The sequence below is a fragment of the Hemitrygon akajei genome, chromosome 9 (genome assembly GCF_048418815.1).
Source record: "Hemitrygon akajei chromosome 9, sHemAka1.3, whole genome shotgun sequence".
Lineage (NCBI taxonomy): Eukaryota > Metazoa > Chordata > Chondrichthyes > Myliobatiformes > Dasyatidae > Hemitrygon > Hemitrygon akajei.
In genome coordinates, this window is record NC_133132.1 from 115,539,524 (window position 1) to 115,553,613 (window position 14,090).

The 14,090-nt window shown below is 39.1% G+C and overlaps 1 protein-coding gene and 1 long non-coding RNA gene across 8 annotated transcripts in view; one reads left to right on the top strand and one right to left on the bottom strand.

Annotated features, from left to right (window-relative positions):
* The window catches only part of allc (allantoicase), a 41,914-nt gene that overhangs the window by 26,245 nt on the left and 1,579 nt on the right, over positions 1–14,090 (top strand). For 6 of the 7 annotated variants that reach the window (XM_073056847.1, XM_073056849.1, XM_073056845.1 and 3 more), the window contains 5 exons: positions 3,593–3,725; positions 5,539–5,694; positions 6,624–6,697; positions 6,823–6,931; positions 10,212–10,339. In XM_073056847.1, coding sequence (XP_072912948.1) covers positions 3,593–3,725; positions 5,539–5,694; positions 6,624–6,697; positions 6,823–6,931; positions 10,212–10,339 — 600 coding nt within the window. Of the gene's footprint in view, positions 1–3,592; positions 3,726–5,538; positions 5,695–6,623; positions 6,698–6,822; positions 6,932–8,643; positions 8,724–10,211; positions 10,340–14,090 lie in introns of those variants that run through there. The other variant, XM_073056851.1, reaches the window with a different exon arrangement.
* The window catches only part of LOC140733468 (uncharacterized), a 37,757-nt gene continuing 27,721 nt past the window's right edge, over positions 4,055–14,090 (bottom strand). The window contains exons 2-3 of the long non-coding RNA XR_012100292.1: positions 10,594–10,629; positions 4,055–8,192 (exon numbers count right to left, since the gene is read on the bottom strand). This is a non-coding gene — a long non-coding RNA (uncharacterized lncRNA). The remainder of the gene's footprint in view (positions 8,193–10,593; positions 10,630–14,090) is intronic.

Genomic DNA, 14,090 nt, shown 5'->3' on the forward strand with positions numbered 1-14,090 from the left:
TTCTGAGCCACAGAGCCAGACTCAGTAACAGAGACCTGACTCGTGTGGCTTTCTTCTGCTAGGTCATTCTTCCCAAGAGTATCCAAAGCATTATACCTGTTGTTGAAGAAAACAACAAAAGAGTTACTGCGCATTGGCTGTTTATCCCTTTCTCTCCGTTCACGCAGTCCGGTATCTCTTCAGGATAGTGGCACGCAGAAAGTGCCGACTGCCCCTACATGCTTTTTTTAAACTCTCTCTCCCTTTACTCAACCATTTGTCAAATTCAGTGACGCATTAGCACAAAATCAGTGGGTAGATTTGAGACTGTGAGGTTAATATTGTTCATGATCATTTAGTAGTAAATGGCAAACCCACTTTGAGGAAAGTTGCACAAATACATTTATATATCAAAAATATCTCTCTAAGTTAAACTACTGCAATATTAGCTTTATAACAATGGTATTCCTATTAAGAATGGAACTCCCATAACTGTATCAAATTGTCCTGTATTTGCATATTTTATTGAAATGATCATGTCTCAGTGAGTTGTCTTGTCATTACAATTTTAAAAAATGTGACAATTGCTATGTTAATCAACCTCTCTGTTATTGAAAATAAAGTAGTGACAAAACTTATTCTTGCAGAAATTGTTACTGGAAATATAAACATATAAAATTAAGACTTTTCTCTGATTTTTCTTTCAATCATAGTTTCATATTCTGCCCTTTATCTTAATCTAACCTCTCTTTTTTCTTATCCCCACATTCCTTCTGCTGTTTATTTCTTATGTCCTCAATCCAATCAGTCAAAGCAATTTACTGTTATTTCTTTTTTCCTTTTCCCCTCACCATACAGCATTGGCATCCCTTCTAACACACAATATAGACTGAGACTGAAACATGCTTAATCTTTAACTGTTAGCAAATTCTGTTGCAGGCCCCACTACAATGAAGTCTGTGCCATATATAAATTATTGTACAGTTGTATGCCAAATGCTCTAATTTCTACAGAGGCACAGTTGACAGTATCCTGACTGATTGTGTTATGGCATTTTCTATACAAGAGGCTGCAGAGGTAGTAGTCACAGCTTGTTTCATCACAGGCACAGTTCTCCCTTCTATTGACCCAGATGTTAGGGTTGTTCTGCCTCAAGAAGGGGCTTGTATCATTAAGCAACTCAACCATCTGGGTCACACACTCTTCTTTCTGCTACCATTTGGCAAGAGGTACAGATGCTTGAAGTCCCTCACCACCAGATTCAGGAACAGTTGTTTTCCTAAAACCATCAGCTTCTTGAACCAACCTACACAACCCAAATTATTTCTCAGCAATGGAATACTTTGGATCATCTCTTGCACTATATCCCTGTGATGTTGCAGCAAGCAAATTTTTCATTGCACTTGTTCCTTACTGTACTGCACATGACAATAAACTTGATTTGACTATTTAACTGTTATACTTCTGCCACAAAGGTATAGACCTTTCTGTCATTATCTTTCTTTCCTTTGGAATTTTGAAGAATGAGGGGCAACATTATTGAAACATGATTTTGAAGAGTTGTGACAGAATAGGTGTAGAGATGCTTCTTTGGTGGGAGAATTTCAAATGAGGGGAAAGTTAGGGTGGTCTTTTAAAGGTGTAAGTACTTCTCACAGAGGGTAGAGAATCTCTGGATTTCTCTACTATAGAGGGTTGTGGAAGCTAGATCATTGGTGGTATTTAAAAAGGAAGCTGATAAATTTTTGGATCATCAATGAACTGAGGACTTTAGTGAACTGTTGCAGAAGGGGAGAATGAGGCAGACTGGCAAAGAATTTTAGAACAGGGCTGAAACGATAAGTGATCTAATTCTACTCCAACTCTCTTGGGTTCTTTTGTTCAGAAATACAAACACCATTTCCAGAAAAGTTGGGATATTTTCCAAAATACAATAAAAACAAAAATCTGTGATATGTTAATTCACGTGAACCTTTATTTAACTGACAAAAGTACAAAGAAAAGATTTTCAATAGTTTTACTGACCAACTTAATTGTATTTTCTAAATATACACAAATTTAGAATTTGATGGCTGCAACACACTCAACAAAAGTTGGGACAGAGTTAAAATAAGATTGAAAAGTGAACAGAATATTCAAGTAACACCGGTTTGGAAGACTCCACACTAAGCAGGCTAATTGGTAGCAGGTGAGGTATCATGACTGGGTATAAAAGTAGCATCCATCAAAGGCTCAGTCTTTGCAAGCAAGGATGGGTCATGGCTCACCCCTTTGTGCCAAAATTCGTGAGAGAATAGTTAGTCAGTTCAAAAGGAACATTTCCCAACGCAAGATTGCAGAGAATTTAGGTCTTTCAACATCTACAGTACATAATATTGTGAAAAGATTCAGAGAATTCAGAGACATCTCAGTTGTAAAGGGCAAGATCGGAAACCACTGTTGAATGTGTGTGATTTTCAAGCCCTCAGGCGGCACTGCCTAAGAAACCGTCATGCTACTGTGACAATTATAGCCACCTGGGCTCAGGAGTACTTCGGAAAACCATTGTCACTTAACACAGTCCGTCGCTACATCCAGAAATGCAACTTGAAACTGTATTACGCAAGGAGGAAGCCATACATCAACTCTATGCAGAAACGCCGGCGAGTTCTCTGGGCCCGATCTCATCTTAGATGGACCGAAAGACTGTGGAACCATGTGCTGTGGTCAGATGAGTCCACATTTCAGCTAGTTTTTGGAAAAAACGAGCGTCGATTTCTCCGTGCCAAAGATGAAAACGACCATCCTGATTGTTATCAGCGAAAGGTGCAAAAGCCAGCATCTGTGATGGTACGGGGATGCATCAGTGCCCACGGCATGGGTGAGTTGCATGTATGTGAAGGTACCATTGACACTGAGGCGTATATTAAGATTTTAGAGAGACATATGTTGCCATCAAGGCGACGTCTCTTCCAGGGACGTCCATGCTTATTTCAGCAGGACAATGCCAGACCACATTCTGCACGGGCTACAACAGCGTGGCTTTGTAGACACAGAGTGTGTGTGCTTGACTGGCTTGCTGCCAGTCCAGATCTATCTCCTATTGAAAATGTATGGCGCATCATGAAGAGGAGAATCAGACAATGGAGACCACGGACTGTTGAGCAGCTGAAGTCTTATATCAAGCAAGAATGGACAAAATTTCCAATTGCAAATCTACTACAATTAGTATCCTCAGTTCCAAAACGATTAAAAAGTGTTATTAAAAGGAAAGGTGATGTAACACAATGGTAAACATGCCTCTGTCCCAACTTTTGTTGAGTGTGTTGCAGCCATCAAATTCTAAATTTGTGTATATTTACAAAATACAATTAAGTTGGTCAGTAAAACTATTGAAAATCTTTTCTTTGTACCTTTGTCAGTTAAATAAAGGTTCATGTGAATTAACATGTCACAGATTTTTGGTTGTATTGCATTTTGGAAAATATCCCAACTTTTCTGGAAATGGGGTTTGTATATTAGGAAGCTCATTTGATTTTATTTTGGTTTACCATCATTTTACAGAGGATAAGTAAGATGGTGACTACCAGGAGAAAGTTGATAAGTCTTTCACATTTTACTCTTTCTATATCAGTTGAAATCAGAGAGCTGGACTGAGTTAGTTCCAATGACAATTCTACAACCAGGCTACGTTGACACCTGCCATCATTACTTCCCTGTTCAGCAGCAGAAGCGATGGACTCATATCCGGCTTAACATGTACCCAGGTAACCATTCAAAGGCTTTCTAATTGAATAATGCAGTAGTGAAGTAATCCAACATTCCCTAGAATGTCAAAGCTGAAATGAAAAAGCAAGTAAAATCAGAAAAGACCAAGTGGGTGATTCAAAATTTGTGTTTTTAAAGGATATAGTCCTAGGATGCATGAAGGATTTTGTCAGTGCCAGCTGCAATGCTATGCATCATGAAGTATTAGAGCTCATAACTAAAATTTAAATTCCTGTTCCAATGAATTGAATGTTTCTCAAGTTAATTAAAACAACATCTTTGATTTGAAATGTATCTGTCAAAACTGTAATATTACTAAAAACAATACTTCTCAAGTCTTCAAAATTCAGGGTAAATTTATTATCGAAGTACATATATAGCACCATATACTACCGTGAAATTTATTTTCTTGTGGACATTCACAGTAGATACAAAGTAACACAATAGATTTAACTACACAAAAAACAACCAATGTGCAAAAGGCAACAAATTGAGCAAATACAAAAAGAAAAAAAAAGTACTAAATAATATTGATAATGTGAGTTGTAGTCTTTGAAATGTGGAATTAGTTCAGTGTTGAGGTGAGTGAAGTTATCCACTCTGGTTCAGGAACCTGATGGTTGGTTGAAGGGTAATAACTGCTCCTGAACCTGGTGGTATGGGACCTAAGGCTCCTGTACCTCCTTCCCAATGGCTGCAACGAGATGAGAGTGTGGGCTGGACGATGGGAGACCTTGATGATCGATACCTCTTTACTGTGACTGTGCTCCTTGTAGATGTGCTCAATGGTGAAAGGGCTTTTCTTGTGGTGACATAATAAATTGCAACAGGGCTAACTAGAAACTAAATAGGAAGAAAGAGGAAGTGAGAATCCCTGGTGTGGCTCCACAGGACTCTCACTGACATCTAACTGCCTCATCCTGCTTCTGCACAAAAAATGTCCCTTAGTACAGCATGGCATTCCAACACATAATTATCCTTTAAAAGTGGATAGGTGTGACTCAAATCATGGATACCATTCCCCTAGCAATAGCTACTTGTATGAGCAGCTTTAAAACTGCTTTATCTATTTTAATAGTCTCATAGTCCACTCTAACATCCAATCTACCATAAAACTTGCTTAGAGAGTTGTTATTTATTCTATCTGCTAAAGAGCCCAATTTTGGTGCACAAAGCCTGTAATAGGAAAGGCACTATTGGGGCCTATGGTTTCCCATCCTCAGTTTAGTTAGAAGTATGTGGAGCTTGTGGAGGGAAACAGAGGGTCCATAGCTCTTGCTGTAGGAGACAGCAAGACTGACATGATGAGCTCACTGGATATTGTTTTTTCTGCCAAGCCATTGACAAAACAGCTGCATTATCATCCTGACTTTCCCATAAACCATGATGCAGCGCAATCATATATCAGTTATCTACTTTAATACTGAATTAGAATTGCTCATTTGATCTTAGCAACACAGCAGGATGACTGTGGTGAAAGAAACAGGATAGCAGTTGCATACTATTGGCATTTCCTATACAATTTTAGGCAGGCAACTGGCTGAGCCTGGTGCAACTTGATGAGGGAGGAGACTGAGCAACAGACTGAGGTTAGAGACACCTCAGAGTCTTGATCATTCTGAAAAATAGGAAATACCAACTTTACTTATTGCATGCCACTTGGGAAATTTGCTTACAGGTAGTAGGGCATGTTTCATAGATGCGTGACGTTACACACATAGGTTTGTCATGCAATAATTTTATTTGGTGATATTGTCAACTTTGCAGTAAATCTGAGCAAAAATCATGTAATACTATGCTTTCTTTCTTCAGATGGAGGGATTGCACGGCTGAGGGTTTATGGCATAGGCCACAATGATTGGTCAGCAATTTCACAGAGGCAAACAATAGATTTGGTTGCAATGGCCAACGGAGGTGTATGCATGGGATTCAGCAATGCTCATTTTGGACTCCCTAACAACATTATAGGTGATGTAGTTACATTACATTTCATTTCAAGGAATTTTATTAAAGGAGCAGGATGATTTACTTTATTCAGTTTAATAAAATATATATTTAAAGTTCTGAGATATATATTCAATATTCTTATTATTCTTGGAAGAAATTTTCATAATAGAATAACGTTGAGTATCAAATCCTCAACAGCCCAATCCAACTTTACTCATATTATCATCATTTTCATGTAGATGCTCTACTGTCTAGAAAATTAAGCATAATATGAGGCAGGGGGTGGAAATTTGGAGCTACAGCCCTTAACAGTCACACAAAATAGGCACCTTACACTGTATCTATTTATATTATCTAAAAGGATTTGTGTAATTTTATGCAACTAATTACTAGTAGAAGAATTAATCCTATCAATGATAGTAGCAATTAGTTCCACCAATGAAGCATTCATTTCATTAAAAGAACCAATATCCAGTGTCCATTATGTAAAGTTTCCAAAATTTCATTTTTGTACATGCAGCAATTTCTTTATTGTTTTGGTAATAAGATGGACATATCCAGATATAATTAGGCAATAATGTGTTTGACACAAATTAACAACAGAATTTACAGGTGTAACATCACATTATTTTGTAATTAGAGGTATACTTTTCATGTAATACTCTTCCCAGAGGCAAATTAAATAACCCTTTATCAAAAAGCAGGTCAGATAGCATCAGTAGAAGGAGAAACAGAATTAATATTTCAAGTAGTTAATCTTTCACACAAAGCCTTCTACAAATGGTCAGTGAACTTGAGCACTAACTGTTTGTCTCTCTACGGATGCTGCCTTACCCACTGTGTTTTTTCAGCATGTTCTCTTTTTGTTTTAAATAATCCTTCCTCTATTTTAATTTCTTTTTTTTCCAACTATTTTAATATTCCTAACATTTTAAGACTTATATATGAAGGTATTGGAAGATCCAAAGTTATGTCTGATGGATGGGAAACTGCCCGGAGACTGGACAGACCAGCAATATTAAAGGTAGGAAACCAACATTTTGCCAATTGATGATAGTGATAGCAGCCTGTACGCACATACGTAATTTTCCAACCCATAACTTCTAAATAAATATCAATTGATTTGGATTTTTAAATTTTTTTTTCCAGGCAGATGACCAAGGTATTTTACAGGTACCTGGCTGTGAATGGGCCATTTTTAAGCTTGGGCATCCTGGCTTAATAACGGACATTGAGATCGACACAAACCATTTTAAAGGTATAATGAGAGGACAAAAATGAAATCCAGAAGATTCCCTTGATTATCTTGAAATCCATTTCATGCCTACTTAAGTTGCATTATATTTCCTAAGCAATACACTTCTTTAAAACTGTAATGCCTATTTTGCATTTAAAGAAACTTTATATTATTATGTTCTCTCATATCCAATTTAATGAAAGATAGAATTATATTAATTGGACATCTGCCAAGATCTCAGAATGTCTTAAAACAGTTTTACTGTGAGTAAATTGATTTTCAATTGAAATTCTTGTTACGTAAGTAACTTGGCAACTGCTTGCTGATGACAATTTCTCAAAATCCAAAAAGGTTTTGATGGTTCAGTGAGTAAATGCAGCTCAAAATCAGGTTTATTATCACTGATGTATCAGTGAAAATTGTTTTGCAGATGCAGTATAGTATCATACGTAAAGTATACACAATAAATTACAGTGAGAAATATATACAGTATATATACAAGTAGCGCAAAAATAGTGAGATAATATAGAAACCTGATGGCAACGTGAAAGAAGCTGTTCCTGAAATGCTGAGAGTACATTTTCAGGCTCCTGTACCTTCTCTTTGATGGTATTAATGAGAGGAGGTCATGTTCTGGATGGTGAGTGTCCTTAATGATGGATGCTGCCTTTTTGAGACATCACTTTTTGAAGATGTAAGAAGGCTAGTGCTCATGATAGAGCTGGCATTCCTCTGTGGCTTTTACCAATCCTGTTCAATGACCCTGCCATACCAGATGATGATGCAACCAGTTGGAATGTTCTCCATGGTCCATCTGTAGAAATTTGCTAGAGTATTTGCTGACATACCCAATCTCCTCAAACTGCTAATAAACTATAGCTGCTACATGCCTTCATCCTGATTGCATCAATATTTTTGGTCCAGGGTAGATCTTCAGAGACGTTGACACCCAGGAGCTTGAAACTGCTCACCCATTCCACTGCTGTCCTCGCAATGAAGTCTGATGTGTGCTCCTTTGACTTTCTCTTCCAGAACTCCACAATCAATCCCTTGGACTTACTGATGTTGAGTGCAAGGTTGTTGTTAGTCAGCCAGTCCTATGCATTGAGATGCTGATCAGTCATGAATGGCAGACCAGGTTCATGGAGCTTAATTTATTGGTTCTGTCTCAACATACCTGAATAATCTGTGTTAACCTGATTGAAAGATACATGGTGGCCAGGGCACTGAAAGGATCCTGCTTATGCCATGAAAATAATTTCATAGAGTCCTTTTGATTGACCTAAAGGGGTAGACATGACCAGTTAGATATTTCATCCAAGCAAATCATCAGAAATACATTGGGAGCATTCAGTTTCGATATTTGCTCAAGTTTCCAAAAGAAAACTTGATCCTCTGAAACTAGAGCATCTGATATATAAGGAGAAATAAAAATGATTGGTATATTGGTAGAACGAGAAGACTCCAGGGAGAAGCTGGTCATATTTTTAATATTTTAAAATGCATAACTAGATTAAACTCTGATGAAATTTAAAATGTCACAAATTTAAGATCTGGTTTCACAGGCTAATGTTAAGAAATAGAATGTGGGATGTTGAATGGCTGACGGTAGGGACTTGGGGAAATCATTATAGGTTTGGTTAAGAGTAGGAATAAACAGCCCTACTCATCCTAGTTCACGAGGTTCCAGAGGTTCGCTCCTGATTTCATCTTCTGTGTCTCCATACTCTCAGGAAGACTGGACCACAGTGTTAAATCACCAACACACAAAAAGTGCTAGAGGAACTCCACAACTCAAACAGCATCTATGGAGGTAAATGAACAGTCGAGGTTTTGGCTAAGGCTGTTCATCGAGGCTGTAAAAGAAGGAGGCAGAAGCCAGAATAAAAAGGTGGTGGTGGCAGGTGGGGTTGGGTGGGAGAAGCACAAGCTTGCAGATAGAAGATGAGTCCAAGTGAGGGGGGAAGGTCAGTGGTTGGGGTAGGGGATGAGAAGGAATGATGTGAGAAGCTAAGAGATGATAGGTGGTATAGGCAAAGGGCTGAAGAAGGTGAACAGTAGACCATGGAATAAAAGTGGGGAAGGAACTAGAATGAGATGACTGGCAGGTCATGAGGGCAGGGACCCGGTTGAGAAAGGTAAGAGGGTGACCAGATGGGCAAAAATAGTGGAGGGGGGTGGTTTGAAAAAAGCAAGGGAAACAGAGCGAAGTTGACACTGGAAGTCGTATAGATGTTGTCGCAGTTAGGTTGGAGGTGACCCAGGCAGAATATGAGATGTTCCTCCTCCAACTTGTGTCGGGCTCCATCACGGCAAAAGAGGAGGCTGTGGATAGACTTTTCAGTGTGGGAATGGGAAGTGGACTTGAAATGGGCAGCCACTGGGAGATCCCGGCTGTTGCAGGGAACTGAGCAATGGTGCTTGACAAAATGTCCCCCAATTTGTTTATGGTCGCACTGATAAAGAGGAGCCATATCAGGAGTGCTGGATGCAAGAAATAACACTGACAAACTTGCAGGTCACCATGTCACCTGGAAGGATTGTTTAGGGCGCTGAATAGTAGAGAGAGAAAAGGCAACCACTAACTTCCGGTAACTACTCCCCTCTGGTTGCCTTGCTTCATGCCCCCTCCCCATTTTCCTTCATTCTGGTGGCCCTCTCACTCCTTCACTTCCCCTTCTCACCCTCACAATGTACTCATCACCTCCCTCTGGTTCCTCACCTCCTTTCCTTTATTTTGTGGTCTACTGTCCTCTCCTATCAGTTTCTTCCTCCCTCATCTTTTCTACCTATCACCTCCTAGTTTCTCACATCATTCCCTTTCATCCCTCTCCCCCCATCCACCTATCTTCCCCTCTCACCTCGATTCACCTATTGCCTGCCAGCTTGTGCCTCTCCCCTAACCATTTATTCTAGCTTCTGCCACCTTCTTCCCAGTGTTGATGAAGGGTTTTGGCCCGAAATGTCACCTGTTCATTTTCCTCCATAGATGCTGCCTAACCTGCTAGGCTGTCAGCCATTTTGTGTGTGTTGCTCAAAATTTTTGGCACCTGCGGAATCTCTTGTGTTTCTGAATGGACCAGTACCCTGACCTCCAATTCACCTTGGCAGAGTTGCATTTGTAATGGTTTTAGAGCCAGAGGGGGGATTTTATTCTTCCGACACCTCACCCCCCACCCCGTCCAGCTGGGGGTTAAAGTTCATTCCAATATATTTCAACAGCTAACTTCAGATGAGTAGAATTGTCTTATTGGATGTAGACCTGAATGGCATTGTTAAGGAAAAAGCTTTCTGTCACTAGGTAACTTCCCAGATAGTTGCCTAATTGAAGGGTGTGCCATCAGTCCAGCGGAGGAGAGAGAAAACATCAAAACAGAGTGGAAAAGCTGCATGAGCTTGAAATGGAAAATACTGCTGCCAATTACTAAGGTACGTGGTGAGAAAACTTCAATTAGTCGGCTTCAGAATGATGTGTACTTAAGACTATAGAGCCATGTGGGTGCTCAAAATCGGTGATCATGGAGGAGTGAAGACTACATGAATTAGTATTTGCTCATGATCAAAGCAGAACATTTCAGGGCTATTTGGAAGGAGTGGGATTTGAGTCTAACCTTTCAAGGAACTGAAGTAGGCACAATAGGCTGAATTGTTTAAGTTCAAAGTTCAAAATACAAACATGTTACCTTTTACTATCACGAGATTCATTTTCTTGCAGGTATCTACAAAAAAAAAGAGAAATACAATAGAACTTTTTGAAAAAAATTACATAAACATAGAAAGAAGACAAACTGTGAATAAGAATAATACTGAGAGCAGGAGTCTGTAAAGAGTCTTTGAAAGTGAGGTCACAGAATCAACTCAGAGTAGTGGTGAATGAAGTTCTCCATGCTGGTTCAGGAGCCTGTTGGTTGTAGGGTAATTTGTGCTCCATTAATCAATGGCTACACGAACCATAGAGCCAGAGTGGGCTGATGAATAATGTAATGCAGACCTGCCCCTTTGCAGTGTAACTTGGAAGTTAGGAATAAGTTACCTGTACGATGCAGGTGTATTCAAATGTTCAAGCATTTGACTTAAGAGCATAAATAGGCCACTTGGACCCTCAGGTACGTTCTGCCATTGAATAAGTATGTGAGGAGCCAGAGAATGCAGGTGAGGTCTTATCTGAATATTTCTCAGCTGACTTCACCAAGATAATAAGTTTGTGGATAATTTAGAACAGGTCAGTATTGAGAATGTTTTAGAAGATGTGAAATGCATAAAAATGGATAAACCCTCAGGGCCAGGTGAGATAAATGCTAGTACGCTATGCGAAGTAAGGGAAGAGAAGTTTGAATAAGTACATGGATAGAAGGGGTATGGAGTGCTGTGGTCCCAGTGCAGATTGATGGGAGTAGGCAGATTAAATGGTTCCGCATGGACTTGATGGGCCCTAGGGCCTGTTTCTGTGCTAGGACTCCATAGCTGGGTTGCTGATGGAGCCAGAGTGTGTTTTTTGGCCACATGTAAGGTGGTAGAAGCATGAAGGAGAGCTAATACTCCTTTATTTAAGAAGTATAGCTAGCATAAGCCAGGTAACTATAGGACCAGTGAGTGGTACATCTGAGGTAGAAAAATTATTGCAGAAATGCCTAAAGGATCAGATTTATATACATTTTGAAAGGCAAGAGTTGATGAGGGCTTTGTGAGGGCAAAATCCTGCCTCATTAATTTGTTGAATTTTTTAGGCTAATTGCAATATAAATTGGCATAAAGTGGAAGGCTGCTTTACTGATTGGCTACTGTGATCAGTGGTGTACTGCAGGGATCAGTGATAGGACCCTTATCAAGAATCTATCTGAATGTACCTTGTTCAAAGATTGTTTCCATTGTATTTTGCGGCAGAATATTCGAAAGACTCAAAACCCATTTACGTAGAAGAAATTAGTGTGATACCTTAATTTAACAGCAATCCAGATTAGGCTGCACAAGGACCTAAGACTTCTCTGCTGCTGGATTTCCCATTAAATCCAAGGTGCTCTGAACAAAGAAGCTTGTTGCACATTGTGTATGGCCCCTTAATTTTGGGTCTAGACCCCCATGTATGTGAATTTAAAAAATATTTAATTAATTATTTGTTTATTTTTAGCTTCCTGTATATTTTTATATTGTATATTGGGTGCAGAAGAGGTTTACAAGGATGCTGATTGGATTAGAGCGGATATACTTGCTAATAAGGAGAGGCTGGATTGGGTTGTTTTCTCTGGGGCAGCAGAGACTGAGGCAGATATAATATACATTTATAAGATTATGAGAGGCATTGAGTGGATAGTTGGTATCCTTTTCCCAAGGTTTAAATGTCTAATACCAGAGGGCATGTATTTCAGATGAGAGGAGGTAAGTTCACAGAATGCTGGAGGAACTCAACAAGTCAGGTAACGTTGACGCGGTGGGTGGGGATAAGCAGTCGATGATTTGGGCTGAGAGCCCTCCCAACTCATCAACTGTTTATTCCTCTCCATAGACTTGCTGACATCCTCCAGCAATTTTTGTGCATTTTTCAAGATTTCCAGCATCTGCAGAATCTTTTTTGTTAAGTTCAAAGGAGATGTGTGGGGCAAGATTTTTACAGAGGGAATACTGAGTGCCTGGTATACATTCACAAAGGTGGTGGTGGAGGCAAATATAATAGAGGTATTTAGCCTCTTAGTCAGGCATATGAATGCATAGAGAATGGAGTGATATGGACATCGTATTGGCGGAAGAGATTAGCTTAGTTGCATTTTGTTACTAATTTAATTAGTTCAGCACAACATTGTGGGCCAAAGAATCTGTTTCTAGAGTCATAGAGAAATAGGGCACTACAACAGAGTCCCATGCTGTACTGTTCTAAATTTCTCTGCTCTGAACAGGAGCCACCATGGGGGATCTTGTTAAGTGGCTTACTAAACTCGATATAGACAATGTCCACTGCCCTGCTTTCATTAATCCTTAGTAGGAATGTTTTTGATGTCCCATTAATGGGTTCATCATGAGATTCAAAGTTTATTTACATATTACAAAAAGTAGAAATTCTTCAGAAGCTTATAAAATTTTAACTGATTTACATATTGAAAATCCTTGATAGAGGTAAAACATTATTGATTTATTTAAACTGTGTAAAATATATCTTTTTCAGGAATAAGAATAGATTGTTTTTGCAGTTGTTTGTTCTGTTTGGAAATTTCTGCTTGATGTAAGCACTTAAGGGCTTTCACAAACTTATGTCTTCCTCATGGCTGTAAAGCTGATTTGGTTAGTTGAGGTGGTTAATGATTAGTTTCATATAAGGAACAGGTTAATATTTAAGTAAACATTCCTTCCCATAATTGTGGATGGGGGAGCTAGAAAAATATAAATTTACTTTGTTGGGGTCAGCAGTTTGGCTAATTCTACATCAGTATCAATAAGGAAGAATTTAGTTCCTTTGTTAAAATATAATCGCTAACTGCTCAATTCACATGACTTTAGCACTTGTTCCCCCTTGGCTATGCCCTTTCACTTTCCTTGAAGAGCAAGACTCAGCTCAGATGTGCCAGGAATTGTTAAAGTCTGTTTTTGATTAACAGCTCCTCTAAACATTACAGTTTCATGCCGACAGCACAGACTGAGAAATTCTATGGCAAACCACAGACCACAAGCCATGTTCACTTTCTGGAGGCCAAGTTTTAACAACATCAGCTACAGTCAATTATTTGGGGTTCAGGTTTGCTATGTGGATTACTTCTGTTTCAAGTGGTAGTTCACTGCTCCTGGACTTTATGCATGTGATTGCTGAAGAGAATTCTCTTTCATATATACTGCCATTTCTGAGCCCAGTTTCTACTTCCCGAGGTTGCCTTCAACTGTTTGTGAATCGGTTTACAGACTGATTACATACCTGCTACTATGTCTGTACATTGTTTGTGGAGGAAGATGTTTGATTGTCCTCCACAATCTGTGCTCTCTATTGATTAATCGGTATATTATGATCCAATGTAAGATGATAGGGGCAGACCAATGTACTTCCACATTGCTGTTGCTTGCCACTCATTTCTGAGCATCTCTGTCTACCGCTTTTTTACTCCCAATGAGTTTTAATGTCTGTTTCCTTATTTGTTGTTCTAAGATATTCTTCTAATTTCTCAGGGACAAGAGAGACTGCAGATGCTGGCAAAAGCTA